At 39.9% G+C, this 26,967-nt stretch overlaps 1 protein-coding gene and 1 pseudogene across 3 annotated transcripts in view; both read left to right on the forward strand.

The window, feature by feature from the left end:
• Positions 1–26,967, forward strand: part of USP47 (ubiquitin specific peptidase 47) — an 83,129-nt gene that overhangs the window by 46,247 nt on the left and 9,915 nt on the right. For 2 of the 3 annotated variants that reach the window (XM_089521186.1, XM_089521188.1), the window contains 14 exons: positions 5,428–5,523; positions 5,619–5,771; positions 6,815–6,982; positions 8,043–8,174; positions 12,154–12,230; positions 12,638–12,693; positions 16,020–16,132; positions 17,934–18,038; positions 20,291–20,498; positions 21,615–21,730; positions 21,911–22,030; positions 22,223–23,009; positions 25,191–25,366; positions 26,745–26,825. In XM_089521186.1, the coding sequence (XP_089377312.1) occupies positions 5,428–5,523; positions 5,619–5,771; positions 6,815–6,982; positions 8,043–8,174; positions 12,154–12,230; positions 12,638–12,693; positions 16,020–16,132; positions 17,934–18,038; positions 20,291–20,498; positions 21,615–21,730; positions 21,911–22,030; positions 22,223–23,009; positions 25,191–25,366; positions 26,745–26,825 (2,388 nt within the window). The remainder of the gene's footprint in view (positions 1–5,427; positions 5,524–5,618; positions 5,772–6,814; positions 6,983–8,042; positions 8,175–12,153; positions 12,231–12,637; positions 12,694–16,019; positions 16,133–17,933; positions 18,039–20,290; positions 20,499–21,614; positions 21,731–21,910; positions 22,031–22,222; positions 23,010–25,190; positions 25,367–26,744; positions 26,826–26,967) is intronic. The other variant, XM_089521187.1, reaches the window with a different exon arrangement.
• LOC149314477 (uncharacterized) lies at positions 8,323–11,458 on the forward strand (annotated as a pseudogene).

The following is a 26,967-nucleotide window of genomic DNA, read 5'->3' on the forward strand; positions in this document are numbered from 1 at the left end:
ATTCATCCCCTTCTTGTGAACAATGATATTAGAAAGTAAATACCTAGAATGAAATATTAATATTATGAAATGTTTTAGTGGGAAATAGTATTCATTCTACTGGAAAATACTAGTACAAATGAATATAAATCTTTAGAAGACAGAAGCAACATTATACAAATTATAGAGAAAATAAACAGGCAAAATGAAAACATTTAATTAAATTCAATTTAAAAACTTGAAGGTCAAATAAATGAGTTTTTTGTTTTAAAAAAACCTGAGCTATCAAAATGTCATTATATTAATTATTTTAACCATCATTTCTTCCTTGGTAAGCAATAAAGTCATTAAATAATACATTACCATTCATGATTTTTCATTTAGTTTTTAAAGGTCCATAGGAATATCACTTCTTTTTGTTATATGTAGAATAGATTGGTTCCTTGTTGACTTGCACATCACACATAGTCTATATAAATTTTACATGATCACTTTTGTCAATCATTCCCATGCCATTTATTTATTAGTGAAAGAGATGTAACATTTTATGTTGCATGGTTTCAACATAATGGTGAGAAATTTGTAGAAAATATACTTTAGGAATTTTTGGGTATAGACTTTATAACATTTCTGGCTGTTTCCTGGAAAGACACCCTGATCATATTTGTCTAAAACTACAGTTTGTTTTGGAAGTGTGCATGCTTGCTTCGGATTGTTCTTGCATATACAATGGAGTCAAACTGGAGAAACTGTCATCCATGTAACATTTTTCTGTAAATGCCCTTCTGATGTAAATGTTGCTTTTAAATTAATACAGGGCTGATTTAGACTCTTAAAGTATTTAGCCAAAATATTCAGACATTTTCTTGATTTTTTTAAAAAAGGGCAATGGAAAAGTGAAATAGAGAAGTGTGATACTTCATTTCACTGTGTAGTCTGTCTGAACTTTCTCCCACATCTTGGTGAGCCATTGTGGTCTTGTGCACAGTCTTTTTGTAAAGAATTTCATCTCTTTTGTCAGTGACAGAATTTTTCTTCATGTGGAAAAGCCAGGACTGTAAAACTTTTGTTCTGTTTGTTCTTAGTGCTTCTCTGAGCTCTCAGAAATGGAAGGAGAAGGGATGAATTGGAGGCTTTTTGAAGACCTTCCCATATCCTTGATCTCCTTCCCAAGTGGGATGCATCAAACAACATGCTTTAGATAGTAATCTTATAAGCTGTGTACCAGTCATTTTGCAATTGGTGAGTCAACTGCCCAACTAAGCCCCCTGTTATTTATTTAGACATCAAGGAACAACTTTTGACCTTGAGAGAAATGGACTTTTAGAACCTTTTTTTTTTTAAAAAAAATTACCTTATCTGCCTTTCAAATTAGTCATAAAATAAAATAGCAAAGTGTATCTATGAAGGTGGTTTATGAGTTCATGGAACCCCTTCTCCTGTTAGTTTTCAAGTTAATTGGTCAAGTGCTATAGTTGGATTTTTTAAAAAAAATCTTTATATAAAAGTTCCAAGTAATTTTAACCTCCATTAAATTTGTCACATAATTTTGCATATTACTACATCAGCTTTTACATGATTGAAAATACTGTTGTGAAGAAGAAAGAAATGGGATAGTGCACTTAGAACTAAATGGAAATCTTAATTTTTTGTTCAGAATATTGCTAGAGCCTTGATATGCCCCAAACATGTCACAGTTGCATTTTAATGTTTTATGAGATAGTAATTCAAGTCTCATTTCAAAGGCAGTATAGTTCAGTATTTTATTAACAAATTCCTGTACCATCATTCAGCATTCATTTTTGGTATGGTATACAAGTGAATACTTAAATCCCTTGTCTTGTGAACAGGCTTCCACACATGCAGTGGATATCCCTCATCCTTTCATGCTTCTTGCACCTGGCAGTTCTGATCAGGAGGTGGGGTGGTCCATTACACAGGCAGTTTGCTGACAAAAGGGTACAATAGAATCTTAAGCCAGAATGATCAAAATAGCAATACAAAATTGCAGTCAAAATATAAAAAGCCATTAAAAGTAGCATAGTCATTCAAAGGTGCAAAACTTTTAAAACACATTTTAAGAGACTATGGGAAGTAGAAAAGTTATTTGCCTGGTGCCAAAATTATAGCATTGTCTCACTTAGATGAAGGGGGCACTTCAAGAGGAAAGTATTTATGTAGGCCAAGGATGCATAGGGGCAAACTTTATGCGGATACTTGAGGATCAGCCTTGGTGTAGTTTTGGAGATAAACACTATGATCTTTAACTGGAATAGACTGGAAACTAGTGATTTTCTTTCAATCTCAGCAAAATGTCTTCTTGATTGCCAATCTCAGGTAATATTCTGTGAGATGCATTCTGTATTAACTGTAATATGTGATCTAGGAATATACAATTTCTGGAAATTTAGTAATGTGGTATGTACTTTTCTAGAAAATAATGGAAATTCCTGGGAAAACTGAAAAGTATGCAATGCTTTTTAATACTCCTTGCAGAACTACTATACAGGACAGAGAAAGACCTTAGGAGGGGAACCCAAGACATTAAGTATTTTTTATTAATGAATCTCTCTAGCCAGCCTCATTTTCTGAGGCGGGATACAGACTGCCCCTCTGGGGTGGCCTGCACCTGCCCCTTTCCCCGCGCCAGCGATACGTGTAAAGGCTGTGCGTAAAGGCTCTTCAGTGGCACCAGTATGTAATGGCCACGCCGTGCTGTTTGGACGCGACGCGGCTGTTACGTCAAAATGGCGGCGCCCAAATAGACAGGGCGCTGCCATTTTGACATACTAAGTACGTACTAGGATTAGGGAGCATCTGAAAAGGACGCTCCCAGGCAACCCTAGCACATACTGAGTACGTGCTTTTTGGCCCATCTGTACAGGGCCTGAGTAATCCTTTATAGGCAGTTTTTCCCCTTTCTCCTATATCATTTTTATAATCTTCATGGACAACTGAAAACAGAAGGTTTGCCCTTGAGACAAGCTGCTTCTATCTTTTTACATGTCAGTTTCTTTCTTGTATTTGTATATTTCAAGACATTCATTAGTTTAACATACCACAGAAAGTGAAAAGAATCTGAAGCAGGCAAGAAGAGTAGGAGGTTGTCATGAAAAGACTTTGCTACTGTGTTGCAGGAAGAATCTGTTTGGCATATTCCTACACTGCAGTACTGGTCCTCTTTTGTGGAAATGATCTGTATTCTGAAACTTTTTAAAGCTCCTTTTTAACTTCAAGTCATAAGTGTATTCAAAAACAAAATCATTTTGAGGGGAGTAAAAGCCAGATAGCTATATATGACGATCTTATATAATTCCAAAACAAGATACCTATACTAGTGAACAAGATTTTTTCAGCTATTTTAAAGAACAGGAAGTGGAAGGTTCCAGAATCTAGACAGCAGTGGCAAACCTGTCCCTATCCAGATGTCTCATTAGTTTAAGTGCATAAAGTGATAAAAGGTACTCCAAGTCTTGAAAGTTACTTGAGCATTTAGTGACAAAGCTAGATCTAGGAGTGCCTGCAGACTGACTACATGATCCATTGGAGGAAATGTGGTACCATACAAAGTGGCCTGTACCTAATCACCCTAAGAACCATTTACCTTGACTTTTGAGATTGAACCCTTATGTTTTTTTAACCCTCATCTATCCCTCTGAAGATCTGAGTCTTCAGTTCACCACTGTGAGTGGCTCAGAGGTTGAAACTGAAATATTTCTCGATACCATCGCCATTAGTAATGCTATTAATTTCAAATAGCCTTCTTATATGTATTGAAAAATACAGCAGATAAAATAGAACTTTATGGGTGCTTTAGGACAGAGTAGTGATGCTAATTACAATCTTTAGGAAGCACTACTGAAGCTAAGAAAACCACTGCAACTCTGCACCTCCATCTCTTAACTTGCAAAGCTTACCAAGAGAGTAATCAATGCCAATGAGAGGTCAAGGAGATCCAGCAGAGTCACACTTCCCTCTCCCTCTCTTTGCAAAGGTTATCTGCCTGGATGTTGAAAGAAGTATCAGTCAGCTACACACAGAGTGCCCAAGGTTGCACAGCCATCACCTGCTCATGGATGTTACTTAAGAAGAGGGTACTGATGATCAGTGATAGTTATAGTCCTCAAGCTTAAAGAGTACTTTATGAAGAACTGGGTGCATAACAAATATGCAATAACTATGCATTTAAGTTTGCTGGAAATAGCTGTCCTCTTGTCTTGCTCACATCACCCATTTTTGATCAAATGTTAAACCATGTGTGATCCAGTTCAGGAATGGGAAAGCTCAAACTCTTAATTAGTCAATTAATTTCAGAGCAGAAACCCTTTCTCTCAAGGCAAAGCGCAGAAGAGTGCATTGTTTGAATGGCAAAGTACAATTATAGCATGTTCTTACTATAGCTTAATTAGTGAAAGCTGAGGCAGTCTTTTTCTGAATTCCAAACTTTCACTTGAACAAAAAAGGATTTACATATATAATGTGTAGAAGTAAGAATTCTCTGTCATCACAGAATTCTACCCCTTACGCTTTTGTATGACTCACCAATCTGATTTGGCTTCTAGCTGAAGAGAAGCAAGCCAAGCTATGACTAGTTTTTTTGTTATTCTCTTCTTTAGGTGACTCATTCCGTAACATTACTTCTTAAGGAAAGATTGAGTTGTAATTGCTCCTGACGTAGACAAAGGACAGAACTGGGAGCCCTCAGTAAAGCCTAACTGAGAAGAGATAAGCACAGAACAGTGCAGAAGTCCAGTGGTCATGCCAGCAAAATTAATGTGTTTTTCGTATCAGACAGGGCATACACATTTTCTTACATGAAATATATGTGTTTTCAACAACAACAAAAGGAAAAAAGAAAAGTATTAAGTAACACCTACAGCTATGCTTTTGGCATTTTGTACATTGACATGTGCATGTTGAATTCATTATGACTTACGTGCACACAATGGACCATGTGCAAAGCTGAAAACAAAACTGTCAGATCGCTATGGCAATACCTGTCAGAGACAATAGAGTAGTAATGTATATTTTAAATCATACCCTATCTCTAATGTTGCATTTGATCCTGAAGGAACAAAGCCATTTCTCATCAACAGGGTAAGGATGTGAAACTGATTTACTTTTGTGACTGACTGTACCCTCTGACTTAATGTGATGTGCAAGATAACAGACTGATTTTTCTTGAGGTCGTTCACAAAATCTAATCCTGATGGAACCATCAACCAAATAGTAAAATCCAATGTGTTATTGATCATGATTTAGCTGCTTACCTAAGGCAAAAGCCAAAAAAGTTATACTTTCCCCCCTGCTTTTCATTCTCTGCTCATTTTTTAGTATTTTCTTCAGTTTATAGAATTCAAGAATCTTTGGTTTCAAGCTGCGCTGTTCCAGATTGTACATATAATCTGTATTTTGTCAGTAGTTAAAATCTCTTTTTTATCTAATTAGGAGGAAGCACTACATGCTTTCATTCAGCCTGAGATCCTTGATGGCCCTAATCAGTATTTCTGTGAACGGTGTAAGAAGAAATGTGATGCCAGAAAGGTAAATAAACTTTTGAGTCCACTATGAAAAGACTGAACCTATAGCACCAAAATGAAATTAATCATTGCCTACGGGTTTGTTTTTGTGTTTTCCAGGGCTTGCGATTCTTACACTTTCCATATCTGCTAACCTTGCAGCTAAAGAGATTTGACTTTGATTATACCACCATGCACAGGATAAAACTGAATGATCGTATGACATTTCCTGAAGAGCTAGACATGGGCTCATTCATTGATATTGAAGATGAGGTAATTATGAAAGTGCAGCTGGGTTTTTGTGGAGTTATTGTTGTTGTTATCTCTTTATATATAACTTCATCAGCAAAAGTATCATGTACAAATTATCTCTTTACATGTAACTTTGTCAGCAAAGGTATCATGTACAAAGCAGTGTGAATTTGTTCCCATTTGGTTGGTCTTTTAAAGTTCTTAATCATAAATCAAACATTGACTCATTGCTGTGACACCTGAGAGTGCTCATTTTTGAAAATCTAAATCTGTGACTTCCTGTGATTTGGATGTTCTCAAGTTAATGGTAACTCAAGGTTGATGTTTTACGTTGTGCTTTACATTGTGAGCTTTCTGGGCAATGACTGTCCTAATGGAAGTAGTCCAAACAACATGCTATATTTTCTAAATTTGCAACATGTCTGATTACTTTGTTACCTTGGGGGTTGTAAAACAAAGGCAAATACTTTTAGTATTTGTAGAAACCCCTATTGCATAAAAAAGCTACGTAGAAGGTTTAAAAGGGGATGCCAGTATGTACTAAAACAGGAATTGGCAGACCTGAGAGAGCTGTGAACCTTTCTATGTGAAATGTGAAATATTATATTATACTTGAACATTATAGATCCTGATCTATACTTGAGTATAGATGTAGCTTCTATGTGTTCAAAGTTCCAACTAGTCTATATATAGCCCTCTTTCCTTTCTCATTCTCCTACATTTGGACACTTATTGGCATGTGTGCAGTTAGAGCAAGGAACCTTTGCAGTGAATTTTGAGAAGCACGCAAACTTTCCATTTCCTGAAATGGTCCCTTTCTGTGTGTGCCTCTTTCTATATGAATGTAGGTAAGGGAAAGGAGATTCTTGAGTCCTGGGAGAAACAATCCATACTTGAACTAGATTGAGAATTCTTTGTGTTGGAACATAACAACTTTTGAAGAAGTACTTAATGTTCAGTAGTATATGAGTATGCAGAGTTGACTGTATGTTAGATATGAATATTTCTCCTGATAGACAGGAGCTTAGTAATTCTTAAAACTAATTCTTATGGCTTGTTTTAAGAAGTCCCCTCAAACAGAGAGTTGCACTGACAGTGGAGCAGAGAATGAAGGCAGTTGTCACAGCGATCAGATGAGCAATGATTTTTCTAATGATGATGGCGTTGATGAAGGAATATGTCTTGAAAGCAATAGTACTGTTGAAAGGATTTCGAAAGCTGCCAATGAAAAGGTAATTTTAACAATGGCTATATGGCTATTTACTGTGTCTTAAAGACACAGTGTTATTATCTTTGTTCCACTAGTATTTGAAATATTTCGAAATTCAAGTTTTATTGATGGAATACTGTTATTCTATCAACGAACAATGCACATTGCCAAAATAAGATAATTCCAAGTTTGTGTAAAATCTTACAGTGTAAAGTAAGCCTAATGTAGCCTGAGAAGAGAGAAGAAAAACAACAATTACAAAGAGGTTTCTGCCTGTGTTAACTGAGTAGTATATATATTCAGGTTTTGGAAAAGAGACAAGGCTATTCTTAAAAGTATTCTAAAATGAAACAGAAGGTGCATAGTGTGTGAATAGCAAAGTCATTAGCTAGTATGACCCCTAAAAATACATCTTTAACAGCCATCATTCATTTCATATAATGCAAGAGGGAAGATTGGATGTGAACAGGAATATTGCTTTAACATTTCTCATCCTGCTATGGAAGAAGACATGCCTTCTTCATAAAACTGGTTGTTAGCCTGAAAATTGATTAATGTTTTCATACAAATTGTTGACAACTGTCTGGATTACTTTCTGTAAAACACTATAAATGTGTGGTCAGCTCACTTCAAGATGAACAAAATAGTCTGATCTGACTAAATAATGTATGGGTTGCAGGAGGAAATTGAATTGTGCAATTGTTTTTAAAAGGGATTAAGATAACTTTGAAATTTTAACTTTTTGAGCAGTTTTGAAAGATTGTTCTTGAAGTGTTTTGGTGCTGACTTACTGTTCAGCTGTTTATTCACTCACTGCCTTGCAGTTGTGACTAGCAGTTTAGACCACAGTGGAGCTATTTGGGATAGCTGTGTGAGGTGAAATGGCAAACATTGATGCTAACTTCATGGCACATAGTTTCTGTATTCATAAGGTGAAAAGCTGCCAGTCTTCGTCTTTGTGATGAATAAAATGCTTTGTTGGAATTTTAAAATTTTGTTTTATATAATCATTTAAATTATATAGATACTTGTAACCATAAGCCTTTCTGAACGATACATTGGTTTGTTCCCCAATTTCACAGAATTCATTATTGTATGAACTGTTTTCTGTTATGGTCCATTCGGGAAGTGCAGCTGGTGGCCATTATTATGCATGCATTAAATCTTTTAGTGATGACCAGTGGTACAGTTTCAATGATCAACATGTTAGCAAGGTAAGTTACATTGCATATAATAAGAGCTAACTCTTTTTCCAAGCAGCTATGATTTTGCAGGGAAGGGGAAGCACAACCCATGAACAACAATGTGTTCATTTCAGCATACTGAAAGGCATGCTCAAGAGGGTCTCCCCATCCAAATAGTATGAATAGCCTTGGTAACAGTCTCCCTGGGTTGAAGCTGCTGCTGCTGAATGCTAGATCAGTGAATGGTAAAACAGCTGCCATCCAGGACCTGATCCTGGAAGAACAAGCTGACCTGGCATGTATAACCGAAACCTGGTTGGATGAGACTGGAGGAGTTAAACTCTCTCAGCTTTGCCCACTAGGTTTCTCAGTACAGCAGCAGGCGAGGCCTGGGGGGTGGGGAGGTGGAATTGCAGTAGTCTATCATGATTCCATCCCCCTGACCAGATGCCCCCTCACACAGTCTACAGATTTTGAGTGTGTTTATTTAAAGGTGGGTGGCTGGGACAGAATAGGGATTCTGTTGGTGTACCGCCCACCCCGCTGCACAACAGTCTCCTTTCCTGAGCTAACCAGGATGGTATTGGGGTTGGTGTTGGAGTCTCCACGTCTGTTAGAACTGGGGGACTTCAACATCCATGCTGAGACTGCCCTTTCAGGAATGGCTCAGAACTTCATGGCCTCCATGACAACCATAAAAATAATAATAATTTGTTTTATTTATATACCACTATTCCAAAGATCATAGCGGTGAACAGCAAGTAAGCTAATTAGCAAGTAAGCTAATTTGCCCCCAACAGTCTGGGTACTCATTTTAGCGACCTCGGAAGGATGCAAGCCTGAGTCGAGCTTGGGCCCTTTTGCTGGTCTTGAACTCGCAACCTTGTGGTTTTGAGTGAATGGCTGCAGTACAGGCATTTAACCACTGCGCCACCAGGGCTCTTCCCAAGTGGTATCTGAGTGGTATCCCAACCATGTGGTATCCCAACCATGGGTCTCTCCCAAGTGGTATCTGAGCCTACTCATGCTGCTGGACACACTCTGGACCTTGTTTTCTGTACTGGGGGGATGATGATGATCTTGATGTGAATCCACAGTTCCATTGTCATGTACAGATCATTATCTAGTCAGATTTAGACTCACTGGGACTCAGAACCTCTGCAGGGGTGGGGGACCGATTAAGATGGTCCACCCCAGGAGGCTGATGTATCCAGATGGATTCCTTAGGGCTCTTGGGGAGTTTCCTGTCACCTTGCCAGGCGATTCTGTTGAAGCCCTGGCCAACCTTTGGAATGGGGAAGTGGCCAGGGCGGTGGACACAATTGTTCCTGAGCGTTCCCTCTCACGGAGTTGAGCCAAACCAGCCCCCTGGTTCTCCAGGGAGTTGATGGTGATGAAGCGAATGAGACAGAGACTAGAGCAACATTGGCGGAAGACTCGGAGTGAATGTGATCAAACACGGGCTAGAGCCTATTTGAAAACCTACTCTGTGGCAATGTGGGCAGCAAAGAAATCATTTTTTGCTGCCAGCATTGCATCTGCAAGGAGACGGCCAGCAGAACTGTTCTGAGTGGTCAGTTGCCTTTTACACACTCACCCTCAAATAAAGGATACAGACCACTTGAAGGCTTGCTGTGAAGAATTTGCACGGCATTTTGCAGATAAAGTCGCTCAGATTCACTCCGACTTGGATGCTACAGTTGATACAGTGTCAGTGGATGTAACCTTGGCTCCTATCAATCCAGTGTTAATGGAAACTTTTCAACTTGTGCAGCCTGATGATGTGGACAGGATCCTTGGAGAGGTAAAAGCCACCACATGTATCTTGGACCCTTGTCCTTCTTGGCTTGTTAAACAGGCCAGAGGAGGACTGGCTGAGTGGGTAAAGGAGGTAATCAATGCATCCTTACGACAAGGCAGAATTCCATCCTGCCTAAAGGAGGCTGTTGTGAGACCTCTGTTAAAAAAGTTATCCTTGGATCCCACAATAATGAAAAACTATCGGCCAGTGTCTAACCTACCATTTCTGGGCAAGGTTTTGGAACGTGTGGTGGCTTCCCAACTCCAGGGATTTCTGGGTGAAACAGATTATCTAGCTCCATTTCAATCTGGTTTCAGACCTGGTTATGGAAGAGAGACAGCCTTGGTCGCCTTGGTGGATGACCTACGCAGGGAACTGGACCGGGGGAGTGTGTCCCTGTTGGTTCTCCTGGACCTCTCAGCGGCTTTTGATACCATCAATCATGGCATCCTCCTGAATCGCCTCTCTGGGATGTGGCTTGGAGGTACTGTTCGACAGTGGCTTCATTCCTTCCTGGAGGGGTGAACTCAGAAGGTGATACCGGGGGACTCCTGTTCGACCCCCTGGCCATTGACCTGTCTGGTCCCTCAAGGTTCTGTGTTGTCCCCTATGCTGTTTAACATATACATGAAACCACTGGGAGAGGTTGTCCAGAGTTTTGGGGTGTGGTGTCATCAATATGCAGATGACACTCTACTACTCCTTCCCACCTCAATCCAAGGAGGCTGTCCTGGTCCTAAACCAGTGCCTGTCTTCAGTAATGGACTGGATGAGGGCAAACAAGTTGAAACAATCCAGACAAGACAGAGGTGCTCCTGGTCAGTCGGAAGACAGATCGGGGAATAGGGATCCAGCCTGTGTTAGATGGGGTCACACTCCCCCTGAAGACACAGGTTCGCAGTTTGAGGGTACTCTTGGACTCAGCTTTGAACCTGGAGGCCCAGGTCTCTGCTGAGACCAGGAGTGATTTCACACATTTAAAACTTGTACGCCAGCTGCGCCCGTTCCTTAAGAAGCCAGATTTGGCCACGGTAGTACATGCCTTGGTTACATCCTGTTTGGACTACTGTAATGGGCTCTACATGGGGCTGCCTTTGAAAAGTGTTTGGAAAATTCTGATGGTTCAAAATGCTGCTGCCAGGCTATTAACAGGGGCAGATTACAGAAATCATACAATGCCCCTTTTGAAACAGCTTCATTGGCTGCCAGCTTGTTTCCGGGCACAATTCAAGGTCCTGGTTATTACCTACAAAGCCATACATGGCTCAGGTCCACACTATTTGGCAAATTGTTTCTCCTGGCATGAACTGGCCCGGACTCTAAGATCCTCTGGGGAAGCCCTTCTCTCTGTCCCAACATCATCACAAACACGGTTGGTGGGGACACGAGAGAGGGCCTTCTCAGTGGCTGCCCCTAGACTCTGGAACTCCCTGCCCAGGGAGATCAGAACAGCTCCCTCCTTGATGGCCTTCCGCTGGCAGGTGAAGACCTGCCTGTTCGCACAGGCATTTAGGGAATTACTATAAGGACAGGCTGGGATATTCAATGTTGGACCAGTTTAAAAATTCTTTTCAATGTACTTTTTATTTTATTGTACTATTTTTATTTATTTTTAAAATACTGTAAAGCCGCTCTGAATCCCAATCCTGGGAAAAGAGCAGGATACAAATAAAATAAAATAAAATAAAATAAATGCTAAAGATAGCACAAATGCAAGCAATCTTTAAGAAAAAGAATAAAACCTAAGGAGGCAACTCCCCCAAACCCAGTAGCCAATTAGGGGTGAACATACTCCCTTGGCATCAAACGTTATCTAGCTGTTAGCATTAAAAAGAAGAAGGAGAAGGGAATAGTTAAATGGTTAAATAGCTAGAATATCAAATAGGAGCATTCAATACTGTTAATAGTTCATGTCTCATTTTTAAATTGGCACTGTATTATTATTGATATATGTGTGTGTAGCATAATGCTAAATCTCATGAAGAAAGAGCGTGGGAATAGCTAGATCTAGCAACATTTTCAGCAGTGCTTGTGTTATACAAGATACATATTTTTCACTTCATCCTTCACATATCGTCCATATTCAAAGGAAGATCCCAAAATACAGACTTAATTTTGGTTCACAGCATGTATACTTTCTGATATTTTCTTCTAAAGTACATGTATAAAATGATGAAAGAGTATATGTTTTCTTAATCATCACTCTAGATAACTCATGAAGACATAAAGAAAACATATGGTGGAACATCTGGAAGCAGAGGATACTATTCCAGTGCTTTTGCAAGGTTAGGAAACTTTTAAATGCTCTATAGCATATATAGTCCAGATAATACACCTTTATTGAATGCATATTATGTTCAGAATGATGAATAATTGGCATCACAGTATCTTCTGTTACATTTCACATTTATGTGCCACCAAATGATTTAATCTCGAGGTAATTAACAAGAGCAAAGAGGATTTCTTCTTAATTTTGCAGGCCTTTTTACAGTGTCTTGATTTCAACTTAAATACTTTTGCATTTAAATAATTGATGCCAGTTACAGATCTTTTGACAAAAAGTTTGAAGTCGTTTTATTTTTAAGACATAGTTTATATATATGTTTAGTTTGTATATGTTATGAACATATATTTTATTTTGACATGCAAGATGAAGATACTGACTCTGTTTCAAAAATAATTTCCCCAATAGCTCTACAAATGCATATATGCTTATATACAGATTGAAGGATACAATGAGAAATGCAAGTAAGTACATGCTTTCATAGTTCACATTTTAATATTGCTTTTAAAATACAACCGTTTTATAAAAAGTCAAGCTTATAAATGAGCCAAGATACAGTTCTCCTTTGGGGGCTGAAATAGAATGGAAGCATAATGAAATGTGTGCTCTAGTGAATTAGCTTTTGTGTGTGTTACAATGAATTAACTTTGTGTGCACTTGGTATGTGTTAGTAGTCTCCCATCCAAGTACTTTACCTTACATAGCTTCTGTGATCAGTCAAGATCTGGTGCTTTATGGTATTTAGGCTCTTACTGGATATTAAATTGAGCTAAAGCATTTACTATTATTTTTTAAGTGCAATATGTTTATGTACACAAGTAGTTTAACGTGCATGCACATCAAGTTCTTCCTCATGGTCTCTGTGACTCAGGTGGGTTAGCCTGCACTAGTGCAGTGCATCTTTCGGAATCTTCTCAAGTTTTACATAAGCATTTTGGTGGTAGTACCGTCCACCTCTAGCAGCCTTATATAGGGGCATTTCTGCCCAAACTGGCAGTTCCTTTTTTCCCACTGCAGCATCAATAGGAACTGTGTTCTATCTTTGGACTTGTCATGGCTTCTTACTGGGTTCATTGGATATGAGTTGCCTAGTTTTGGGGGTCGAACCGTGCTTGCCCTTGCTGGTATTCTTCAGAACAGTGTGTGTCTTCTCTGGTGCTAAAATGAGATGAACTCATGAAGTGGCCTAGTTGTCTGGGCAAGCCTCATGTGTCTGCCTCGTGTGCCCACTGTACTATCTTTACATCCCAAGCAAAATGAAAAAAAGATTAGTGTTTGAAGGCACTCCTATATGAGCAGGCCTTCAGGTTTCAAATGCTGTCTGATAGGCCATCTGCTTCCATCGGTATGGAAGCCGCAGAAGGAATATCAAAGTCCGCTTTAGTTCCAGCTACCAGCTCATCTGATCACCATGGAGCCAGATGTTCATTGGTGGAATCCATCTTGGCCCCATCAAAGGCTGCATGGGCTGTTTCTGACAAAGAGTTGCATATACACATCTATACTGGATAAATCACTGGAGGTCAAAATGCAGTCAATGAATTGAAATTGAATACAAGAAGAAAAAGTACTCCATGGAGAAAAATCATAGCCATCCCTCAGTCTCAAAGGAATAGTCGAATCCTGACCTGTTCCACAAGTGCAGTCACCTATCCCTGAAGCAGAGGATTCACAGCATTCCCCTGTTGGAGTGGGAGTGGTTCAACCTCTTGCGTAAAATGACTCTAAAGGACCCGCCAGCTCGACTCTGAGCCCATTCCAGACAAGCTGTTGTTGTATCTTCTGCTTTCCTTGCAGCTGTACTACTAGAGAACATTTGTCAGGTGGCTATCTGGTTGCAGCCCATTACCTTCATTACTCACTGCAGGGTGAACTTTGGGTCTTGAGCTGATACTGCTTTTTGGGAGAGCTGTACTTCATTCCAGTATATGTTGAATATATCATTGAAGTTTGACTTCTGTACTGTATACTGATGTTTCTAAGTGTTTTCATCCCTTGAAATGTTTCTGTGCTGGTATTGCCTATACCAGGGGTCGGCAACCTGCGGCCCGCGGGCCGGATCCAGCCCGCCAAGGCCTTCCCACCGGCCCCTGCGCAGTCCTGCCGCCGATTGCCCCCGTTTTTGCGCCACTCCAGCCGTCATTTTGTTTTTCAAAATGGCGGCCGAAGTCTCGCGTGACCTCAGGATGGCAAAGGTCACGCGAGACTTCGGCCGCCATTTTGAAAAACAAAATGGCGGCGCCCATCTAGGAGGCCCGGTGCAGCCCCTGGAGCACTCCAACAGGGCTCCAGGGGCTGCAGCGGGCCTGCAGCAGGCTCTACCTTGCCCTCTGCCCTCCTCCTCCCTAAGAGCAGGGAAAGGAGGAGAGGCAGAAAAAAAAGTAAAAAAAGTTGACACAGTGTGCATGCTTGCTGCAGTTTATTTTCAATTGCATTTTAGTAATTTCCTTGCTTGTAACTTTATTAGTATTATTATTATTACTACTTGCCCTGGGTGTTCTTTCTGCAAAATGCCCTCTCAATGAGAAAGAGGAGGAGGAGGAGGATGAGAAAGAGGGGGAGGAGGTGGAAAGGTGAGTTATTTCAGGTCTGCCTTGGGTTTTTTCCATTAATTTTTAAAAATATATAACACTTATTTTTGTTTTTTTATTTCATTATTTTTATTATTGCTTTTTATTGTATTTCATTATTTTTATTATTGCTTTTTATTTCATTTCATTATTTTTATTATTTATGAAGGTGAGACAGTGTGACTTTCCAAAGTGCTGTAACAAAGGTCTGCTGTAACAATGATAGTGGTGGTAGTGGTGATGATGATGATGATGATGATGATGCTTTGGTGGAAGCTCCACCCCCAGTGTGTGGCTCCGCCCCTGGAGGGTGGAAGCTCCACCCTGGCATGTGGCTCCACCCCTGGAAGGTGGAAGCTCCACCCCCGGCATGTGGCTCCACCCCTGGAGGGTGGAAGCTCCACCCCCCGCTTCGGCCCCCCAGTTGTCTGAGGGACAGCAACCTGGCCCCCGACTCAAAAAGGTTGCCTATCCCTGGCCTATACCATTATTGCCTGATATGGCTAGGAGGCATTATGATACTGCTTCATGTTCAGTAAACTTCTGATTTGTTTCCAATGACACTCCTACCTCCTACATGTATTTGCTATTCTCCTAGTTGTGTGAGTCACAGAGACTACGAAGAACGACAGGTTGCTTACCTGTAATTGTAGTTCTTTGAGTGGTCCTCTGTGAACTTACACAACCTGGCCCATCCTTCCCTTTTTGTGTTCTGCCTGTCCTATGGATTGCTGCATTAGCATCCATGGCACTGATGGTTTCAATAGGAAGGCTCCTATATAGGACTGTTGGAGATGGATGGGTCTACTCCGAAAATGTTTATATAGAAGGTTCTGAAAGATGCATTGTGCAGGTGCAGGATAACCTATTTGTGTGGATTCACAGAGGACCACTTGAACTACAGTTACAGGTATACAATCTGTTATAGTATAGATTCAACATTTTTAATGTTTCTTAACTATCTTTAATGAATGATACAACAAATGAAATTACACACTAACTGTTGATAATAAATTTCAAGAAATGGTCTAAGCACACAGTGCAACCCTGTTTCTCAAGCTGTGTGTCTGGATGCCATCTAGATTGAGTAGCTGCAGGAGAACCATATGTAAGACCCCAGAGCTCCTTTAGTGGAAGAACAGATTATAAATTAATAAGAACACTGAATATTCCAGAAAAGAAGCTAAAATTTATTTATTTATTCTTATTTCCATTGATAGAATTTCTAGATGTGAATGAATATCCAGAGCATATTAAAAGATTGGTAGAAAAAGAAAAGGAGTTAGAAGAACAAGAAAAGAGGCAACGGGAAATAGAGCGCAATACTTGCAAGGTTTGTTTCATCTCAGAGAATTTCTGCTCAGAATAGAATGAAGAGGTTTTATTTTTGCATACTGTGGTTTTTCTTCATACTGAAGAGGTGTAAATTATTTAGAGAAGTTACATTAGAGCTGACTGTTATCTGAGTTATCTGCCTATTCTCAGCTCATTGTGCTAGTTACTAACAATTGTGATCCAGTGAAATGTATTTTCTCAGACCAAGAATAAGGTATGTGTCCATGTGCTCTTTGTTGTCCCTTCTGTCCTCTAGGGAACTGTGATTCTTCATTTTGATCTCTTGTGATTCACACATATTGAAGCACATGCACTTGCACTATTCAGTTTTGGAAACATATACAGCTAAGCTGCCTTTTCATGATAACCCCCCTCCTCCATTCAGCACATGTAGCACAGTCCCTTTTCATCTGTTGCAGCGGTTGCATCAGAGTGAACATGCGTTCATGAACCTCTGGACTTCAGTGATTTTCATTTTGTCTTTCTTCTTGGCCACCTTGGCTTTTTTTCACATTTTCTTGCTTTTTCCATTTGCTAAATTATGCATTTGCCTTACATGTACAAATCTCAGGCTGGCACGTTTCCTTCTCATGTGATGTAGAAGAAAAGAGGAAATTAAAAGTCTTTGGTTTGCACTTGATTTTATTTATTGATTTATTATCCCACCTTTCTCCAAAAACTGGGACTCAAGGCAACTCATAACAAGATTAACTAATTTTGGTTGCAGTTAGACATAAGATTATGTGGTCATTCTATTAACAGAGGCTTCCTTCCTGTTACCAACAAGCTATAATTGTCTCTTAATTAAATTCAATATATCTCATTTTCTTCCAATTAAGATCAGTATGCATATTAACTCATCTAAGCACTGTACAACTTTACATAATTTAGTACCTTTTATGTCAAAGTATTTTCATGTGAAGGTATTTCAAGATACATTTGTTTTTCTACAAATGGACACATATCTAGTGGCACAAGTGGTAGCGTAGCATTAGGGTGGTATGCTTACAAGGATTAGTGTTGTACTCCTCACACAGCTGGAAAAACCATCAGAACATTTCTAGCATCCTGCTTTCATCCTCTAGTATGTTGGGTTTGGGTATTGCAGTTTTAATGTACCATTTGTAAAATACAGTACAATTCTACCCCCCACTTCTGCAGGACTGCTACACGTTGTTTCACTTATCTGTGTTCAAGCAAATATAGTCTCTTCAGATATTAAGATGTGGAAATTAGCCATAGAGTTGTGCTGGAGCACCTCCAGATGCCTAGAAGAACCATCTTTTCTTGGTTGTGCTCTGGACCAGTTGTCTGCTGGAAATAGAGGGTTAACTATTATCTGGTATTTTCACTTTCTGGATAATATCTGTATACTTCACTTTTTGGAGACTGAGTCTAGGAACATATCCCTCACAGATACAGGGGTCATACTGTATGTATTTATAAAATCATATCATTAAAACCTAGATAACATAATGTTATTCTGATTTTTTTGCTTGTCTGGTGGCACTATGTCTGAATTCTAGACCTCCAGTTTTTAGTAGCATCACTTTTTTAAAGACAGAACATTTATGCTGGTAAATGTGAAATATCTGAAAAGTCCTTTGGTGTATGTGTGTACCATAAGACAGAATTTGCTGTTCTTTAATTTTTATTTCAATTTTCTTGTAAATTGTTGGTTACCTGCATTTTTGTTGTGGAGTTTGAGATTGCATTTTTCTTGATATTTGTGTCATCTTAGCATTATTATTTTTGTGAAAATCTGTTTGCCTTTCTCCCTTTTATTCATGGCTGCATAGATAAAATTATTCTGTATGCATCCTGTGAAACAAATAATGATGGAGAATAAACTAGAAGTCCACAAGGACAAGACTCTGAAAGAAGCTGTAGAGATAGCTTACAAGGTAAATTAATAAAGTTCATTGGGTTCATTGATACTTTGACCAGGATCCCAAGGGCTGCAAACACTAGTCTCTGTGGCCAAGGTCTTGTTCAAGAGTTGGCAGTGTGTAAATATCCACCAGTGTTTTGAGACTTCTGCTGCACTTCTGGATTTCCAGCTGAATGATATCACTTGATGTCACCATGGCACACCACCTCCCTCTATGACCAGTCAATGGCCAGGCTTCAAGGTGCTATATGGCTGTACTTAGCAGGCCAGGGAAAAGGAACACTATGGGCCCATTCCCACTTACACTTTAAACCAGATTACGATTCGGCTTTGTTCCGTGTCAGTGAATCGATTTGAAAGGTCTCTTGTTCCCACTGTGGAACTGAATCTTTTCATTACCCCTTTGTAATTGCTTCTTTTTTGGCATGATTGTCATCCCCATTAGTTTGCACCACTTCAAATTCCATGTCAGTCATTAGTGACGTATGCAGCGCTGGCAGGCACTGGAGGTCTCTTGACAAGCCGGGGGGGGGCAGAGGAGGGGGAAGAGGATGACAAGGAAGGGTCAGAGCAGCACAAGGGGGACAAAGAGGGACTAGGAGGAGAAAGGGTCAGAGGGGCAGGAGAGGGAGGAGGCAGGAGGAGGGGGGCAGAGCGTGTTCAATCGTTTTTTTTAAATAAATGGATCGAAGAATTGGTGCATTGGTATAACAACCACTTGTCTTTGTATGTAGTTGCAAAATCAAATGAATAGAATTTTCTATCAATTTAAAAAAAAAAAACATAATGCACCACAAAGGCGGGGAGGGGAAATGATGGATCTGCAAAAAACTGGGGAGGGATGGTAAACACCCCTCTGCTGTTAGTCACTCCCCTCCAGAATGCTGTGATTCTTATCTGTTGTTCCCATGCTGAACACACTTCAGAATCAATTCTTCTTTTTAAAAAACCGCTAAAAAACTACTCTCTTGAAAATTGCCCCACTATATCACGACAGAAATCCATCTAAATATGACAGGAACTAGTTTCAAATGGGAACAACGTTTTTTTACACCAATCAGCAATTTGATTCATTTCACGGTGGGAACGTGCCCTATGACTTTCCTAGACCTCCAGCATACTTGATGGCATTCCAGGGACTCAGTGGTTTTTCATTGTTTCTACTTGAACAGGTATAGCCACAGGTTGTTCAAAGTGTCTCCATCCCCTGGTCACCGATTGGCCATGGGGGTGTGCCCTGGCCTTTTTAAACAGCGGTTGCATGGGGAGCGATTGCTGCACCAGGAGGTAGTGGATACTTCTTTCCAAAACAAATGAAAAAGTATATGCACTGGTTTAATAGTATATTATGCCAACATAAATTGCAAACAGTATTCTGGCCTATGAGTCTGGAGAGTGGTTTAGTCCACCCTTTATATTTCCCTCTTTTTGTGGGGGCAGGGGCTGCTGCCAATCTAAGGGGTAGAGGAATCATTAGTAGCAGAATGCTATGTAGATAGAAGAGAGGAATTTTGTGACAAGTCGCATTTGATCATGAAAGTGCTTCCCATACCTGTGTTGTTGGGCTCTTTTGATCTTGATTCTAGACCATAGTATATATATTTTTAATTATCTCATGTCTGTTTGGAAAAAGGAGTAAATGAGTGTTATCAACATCAAATGTAATGATAAACATACTTGCATAATTTAAGATACCATCTTAGTAGTCTGTGCAACTAACTCAGCTACCTACAACACTTTTTCTGAATGAGGAAAATAATATGCAAGTCTGAATTTTAAATACAACGTGCCCACTCCATATGTGGCTTCCACTTTACTCGTAGGCCGCTCTGCAATGCATTGAATGGTGTGTGTGTATGTGGCGCACACGCATCATGCTGCTGCAAGCACAAGCCCCATTCTATTGAATGGGGCTCGAGTTTACACGGTAATTGCCTTACGCAAGGGGAGGTCCGGAATGGATCACTGCGTAAGGCAAGGCTCTACTGTAGTGGAGACCTTGCAACCTTTCTCATTCACTTCTTATGGTGGGGATTCCAGAATAACTGTTTTTCTACTTCTGAAAGTATGAATATGTATCTTAAAAGTTAACTTCCTTAACGAGGAAACAAGGTAGCTAGACTTACTTGCTGAAACTGCAAAATGGAAATAATAGGTTTCCTTATTATTTCCTTATCCACTATTTCTTCTAGTTTTATCCAGTAAATTTTGATCAGAAATGACAGCATCTGGATGTATTATTCTTCACCTTTGCATTTGTTTTAGATAATGGATTTAGAAGAGGCAGTTCCTTTGAACTGCTGTCGGCTTGTTAAATACGATGAGTTTCATGATTATTTGGAACGATCCTATGAAGGTGAAGAGGACACACCAATGGGAATCTTGCTTGGAGGTGTTAAGTCAACGTATATGTTTGACCTTCTCCTGGAAACAAGGCGGCCAGATCAGACTTTCCAATGCTATAAACCTGGTGGTACGTAATGTGTTATAAAATTGTTCTATTTTTGTACAGTGGGCCCTTGGTATCTGTGTGGGATCTGTTCTGGAACCCCCCATGGATACCAAAATCTATGGATGCTCGGGTCCCATTGTCTTCAATCTGCGGATGCTGAAATCTACAGATGGCAAATCTGCGAGTACAGAGGGCAGACTGTAAGGGAAGCAAATTCTTTTAAATAGATCTCTAAATTACACAACTCCACACAGTTTTAAAATGTTCACTAAGGCCCATTACACACGGGCCTAAAAGTACGCGCTACGCGCATCCTTGGGTTAGAAAGGGGCTTCCTTTCCGGACGCCCCCAATCCTAGCACGCATGGAGCGTGCACAAAATGGCAGCGCCCTATGCACACAGGCGCCGCCATTACGACATCACGAACGCGCCGCCTCCAAATGAGGTAGCGCGGACATGATGTTGTCACACCGCGCGAGGGCGACTAGAGCGCCCTTTCTGCGGTGCAAAAAGGAGTTCCTTTTGCAGTTTGAGTCGCTGGCGCAGCCTTCAGATGGCTGCGCCAGCGACGCAAAGGAGAAAGGGGTCAAGTGGCCCCTTTCTCCTCCTCCCTGCCGCCATCGGGTGTCCTTGGGGTTTGAAGCCCCAAGGACACCCCTTTCCAGGCTGCAGGGAAGCGGCCTGGAAAGCGGCGGATCGGGGCCTTGGAGGCTGCCGTTCCGGGGAAAGGGGCGGGTGCAGGCCACCCCAAACGGGCGGTCTGTAACCTGCCTAAGTGTTTTATTGTGAGAGCCAATGTAGTGTAGTGGTTTGAGTGGTGGACTAGGTTTCTGGAGACCAGAATTCAAATCTCCATGGAAACCCACTTGACCAAGTCACACTTTCTCAGCCTTAGAGGAAAGCACTGGTGAACTCCCTCTGAACCAGCTTTGCCAAGAAAACCCTGTGATAGCCTTGTCTTTGGGTTGTCATAAATCAGAAATGACTTGAGGGCATACAACATAAGTAATTTCTCTGACGAGGTATTAAGTTAGCTACTTATTAAACAACTTAAGGAACTGTTGAAGTTTATAGCAGCACTCTTCTTTTTAATTAATGTAACTTCACATATAATATGTATTTTCTTATTCTGACAGAAGTCATGGTAAAAGTTCATGTTGTTGACCTTAAACAAGAAACTGTGGCTCCTCCTATTAGTGTTCGTGCATATTTGAACCAGACAGTCACAGAATTCAAGCATCTAATTTCAAAGGTAAATTGATCACATCCTCTTGTATTATACAGTTGATTCTGAACTCAGAGTAGTGTATTGATTTGGTCTCCCATGGTATTGTTCCCCTCTCCCCTCTGGTAGATAAACATGACCAATGCAGTTTATAGAAATACAGTATTACAGAAATAAAGTATGTCTCATTTCTTTCTGCCATTTTAGGCTATACATTTGCCTGCTGAAACAATGCGAGTAGTGCTGGAGCGTTGCTACAATGATTTGCGTCTTCTCAATGTAGCCAACAAAACTCTTAAAACTGAAGGCTTTTTTAGAAGCAATAAAGTAAGTTATTTTTCATTCCAATTTGTTTTTGATTTTTTTAAAAAAAAAAATCCACCCTATCACACAACTTTGTTTAAAATAACCTTTATCTCAAATTGTCTGTGAAAACATATTAAAATAATTAAATGGTATAATATACAGGGTGTGACAGTTTTCTGAATTTCACCAATCATGTCTGATTTTACATTTTAGGTATTTATTGAAAGTTCAGAGTCACATGATCGACAGCTGGCATTTACAGAGTCACAGTTATGGAAACTCCTGGATCGCCATGCAAATACAATTAGACTGTATGTTTCATTACCAGAACAGTCTCCTGGAACACAGATAAGAAGGACAGTTTTTCAGAAAGCCAGTGGAGATTCTGGCAACTTAGATGAAATTTGTGATAGAGTGAAAGGACCTTTAGGTAATATGAAATCAGTAGAAGCTATTCTAGAAGAGAGCACTGAAAAACTTAAAACTTTGTCTCTGCAGCAGCAGCAGCAGCAGCAAGAGGGGGATAATGGGGACAGCAGCAAGAGTACAGAGGCAAGTGACTTTGAAAACATTGAATCACCTTCAAATGAAGCAGATTCATCAACGTCAACAGAAAACCGAGAACTTGAAAACCAAATTCAGGTTTCTGATCCTGATAATTTTCAGTCAGAGGAGAGGTCAGATTCTGATCTGAATAATGACAGAAGTACAAGTTCAGTGGACAGTGATATCCTTAGTTCTAGCCACAGCAGTGACACATTGTGCAATGTAGACAGTGCCCCTATGCCCTTGGCTAATGGACTTGACTCACACAGCATAACAAGCAGCAGGAGATCCAAAGCCAATGAAGGGAAAAAAGAGACGTGGGATACAGCTGAAGAGGATTCTGGAACTGACAGTGAATATGATGAAAGTGGAAAGAGCAGGGGAGAAACTCAATATATGTACTTCAAGGCACAACCCTACATCGCAGAAGAAGGTGCAGGAGAGGGACAAAAATGTACGTATGAAGAAAAACACAATGTAGGGCATGAATCTAGAAATTATGTACAGTGGGCCCTTGGTATCTGCGGGGCTTTGGTTCCAAGACTCCCCCTGGATACCAAAATCCATGGATGCTCAGGTGCCATTAAATATGGTGGCATAGTAAAATGATGTCCCTTATATAAAATAACAATATCAAGGTTTCTTTTTGGAATTTATTATTTTTTGGAATATTTTCAAGCAATGGATGTTTGAATCTGTGGATAAAGAATCTGTGGATATGAAAAGCCACCTGTAATTTACATTTGTATGTCATTCTACAAATCTTCTCAATTTACAAACATAGACACACAGCATAGAGAACAAAAAGACATGTCTAGGTATTCAAAATGTGTGGGAGCATAGACGTGTTAGAAAAATAAATTGGATCCAAGCTACCTGCAGAAATAAGGGTAAAATAAGGGACATCGCTCTTGGATTTCAGTAGGTGTTACTTGCATGACAAACTACTGAAAGGAGCCTGTTCCTTATTCCAAAGCCCTATCTTTGGGAGGAATTTCACTTATAAGACTTTATTGACAGAAGGAGGTGATTTCTTTTTTCTAGTTCATTCTTCCTATAGCACCCTTTAGTGTTTCCCCTAAAGGTTGCTTTGGAGGCACAAGAGAAACTTTGTAGCAGTATACAAGGTAGTGTTGTGCGCTGAGGGAAATGATTGCGAAAAATTGCCATTTCTTCTCATCTGTCCCACCATCTAGTAAATTCTGATCACAGAAGAGTAACTCTGGATCCAGTCCACCATATATACAAGTACAGTGCACCATACTTGGGCACACTATACACAGCTTCAAGCTTAGGCTGAAGCCATGCAACAAGTAAACAAATGGTACGCACATGCCCCATGTTTACAATGAGTGCACGAGCATATACGGAATTTTCCTTATGCAGGGGGATCCGGAATGTATCCCCTCACATAAGGGAAGGGCCCACTGTATTTGTTTTTTGTATGTGAGAGTATGTGGGTGTGCATATGCTTTGATGTGACATCACACTCCAGCAGGACTGTCGCCTCAGTAGGGTTCTGCTTATAGAATGGTCCCACCAGTAAAAGATGTGGGAAAACAATTTCCCCAGTTTCCCTTCTCTTGCAGCTCGCTACATTCTGAGCAAACCTGCTCCAGAGGATGTGGGGACCCTCTGGGGAAATGAGGGAGGCATCTTTGAGATACATCCATTGATTCCTTTTTACAGATGAGAGGAGCTCTTCCATAGGCAGAAGAGATTAGGATCCTGCTATTGTTTATATAAATATGAGATAATGTATTGGAGAAAATTGTCTAAGCTCTAAAAAAAAAAAAGTCACAGGAATATTTGACATACTTGGGCAAGACTTTTTTTTTTAAAAAAACCAACATATGTTGATCCATAGATGATTGAATCATTGCTTATCTGTGGTCTTCCAGAAAACATGATATGTAGTGGATTCTTCATACATTTTTTGCTTGTTTGATTTGGTCTTGTAATTTTAACTGTTTCTGTATCCATAAGCCACTGCCATTCACAGTAGACATTAATGATCTTGGTGTGTTATTTTGTGGTCACAATGCTTCATTTCTAATTAACTTAAGTAATTCGAAGATGCTCATCTTGTAGTATTTCATCTCAGAACCATTAATTTTTAATGGATATTAATAAAGAATAAAACCAGAAGCCAGTATGAATGTTTTACCATCTGTTTGTGTCCAGGTTGTAAGCTGTGTGAGAGAGTACAGATTTATACTATCAGTAGCCTAAGAAATTTAAAGCCCTCCCCAGATCCCTGTAACTTTGGTTGATGGCAAGGGAGGAGATACACAGACTAGATGTTTCATACTGTTGGATCTTGATTACTTAAAGTAATATCAGACTTACTGTTTAAGGCATCAAAGTAGCTTATGTTAGAAACAACAGTGATAGCACTCAAGGTCAACTGTAAGGTCTGGTTCTTCATTTAAGCCATTCTCCTTGTCCAGCAACAAACTCTCCAGACTAGCTTTCCCTGCGACCTTACAATTAGTTGTTCCAGTGCAGCTGTGGGGATATCACTGCAGTGGTGCCATGCACATTTCAATTTGGTAGCACCAAATTACAAACAATGGTTACTTAACACAGGTGGCTGCTGTAAATACTAGCTTCTTTTCTTTTTCTTTTCACCCAGGGTTGTTGATTCATGTTGATAAAAGAATTACGCTTTCTGCCTTTAAACTACAATTGGAGCCATTTGTTGGTGTTCCTTCCTCTCAGTTTAAGGTCTTTCGAGTTTATGCCAACAATCAGGAATTTGAGAGTATTCGACTAAATGAAACACTTTCATCCTTTTCAGATGACAACAAGGTTAGCACCTCTGCTGTTGAATATTGAAAAATGTATAGTGAGACCAGAATAGAGGGCTTTATATTGTGAATATAATAGCAACTCAGTATCTATAAAATATTTACCATATATAATTGGAGTTATCTAAGAAACTTTGTACAAATTGACTGGTTATTCCAGTGTATGTGTTACTAATGTGACATTACTAACTTGTAACTCTTTTGACCATATTGTTCTTCAGGGGGGCTAGATGAGTTGTACAAACCAATAGTCTATTCAGGAACATTGGACTGAAAAACATTCTTGTTCAACCTCCTTTTAGCAAAAGATTGGTCAGTTATCTTGGGTACATATAGTAACTTGGGTGGCAGAGTTACCTTGTGTGGATGAAAAAGGCACTTTGACTTGCAAAGAAACTCAGTTGGATACTCTTCAGCTTCATAGTTTATTTATTTATTTCCAGGATTTATATCCCGCCTTTCTTCCACAATGGGATTCAAGGCGGGTTACAATAAAGTTGCGCTGCAGCTGCTAGTGCCATATCATGAAGCATTCCACAGTTTCCTTTGATGGCAATTGTGGAAGATTACAGGGCTGCATTAGCCCTCCAGAAGACCTTGAAGGGCCATCCCCCCCCCTCATACACACACCTATCAATCTGTCTATATAGATATTCTCTCAGTTTCTCCCATACATCTTCTAGGGGACACAGAGGCATGTTTTGGGGTCTTCCTGGGTCTCTAGAAGGTATTTTAGGGCAAACAAGAAAATTTTTTGGAAAAAAAAATGCTCTGACCCTTAGGGGTCAGGAGGATAGGCACCAACTATGGTAGAAATGCCCTCCATAACCCTAGAGATCATTGGGCACTGGGCATTTGGGAGGGAAAAATATATTCTACTCCTACAGACCGCCTGCAAGTCAAACTTTGCTCACTTTTGTGCCTTTGTCCCTCAGCTGCAGGTTTAGCATGCAAGAAGGGGTTGGAGGAGCTACAGTTGGTGTGAGGTGCCAAGAACTGTCTGGTCACACAAGTAGAATTTCACTGATCCTTTTTTGGATCCTACTGTTTGTATCTCATAGAAGTTTAATCTTGACTTGAAATGCTCAGTGAGACTGAAATGTGTAAAGGAATAGATGTGTCCAGAATTCTTGGTACCATATATGTTCTCAGTCACATACATGAAGTAATTGTTCCTTTCTCACTCAATGATGATTATTTAGTTTTCCAGTTCAGCCATTTCCCATGCCTTTTGGTATTGTCACAAACAGAAAAGTATGTAGTCTCTGTGGTTGTTGAGATTCTTAACTGTATTGACAACATTCTGTGTTGATGTTAAGACTGTGTTGCCCTCTAATTTGTTGGGATTTTTTAATTCCCCCCTCCCCCCCCCCCCCCAGATAACAATTAGGCTTGGTAGAGCACTGAAGAAAGGAGAATACAGAGTCAAAGTTTATCAATTATTGGTAAATGATCCTGAGGTAAGTAAGGCTTGAAAGCTCTGAAAATTCATTAGTTTACCGTGCAAAAGATTGGGCTTTCTATAGTTTATATATTTGATGGTACAACAGCTCTTAATTAACTGGGACCACTTAGAATAATAGAATTGCAGAGTTGGAAGAG

The sequence above is a fragment of the Sceloporus occidentalis genome, unplaced genomic scaffold, assembly GCF_023333645.1.
Source record: "Sceloporus occidentalis isolate IW3139 unplaced genomic scaffold, rSceOcc1.0.p SCAF_4, whole genome shotgun sequence".
NCBI lineage: Eukaryota > Metazoa > Chordata > Lepidosauria > Squamata > Phrynosomatidae > Sceloporus > Sceloporus occidentalis.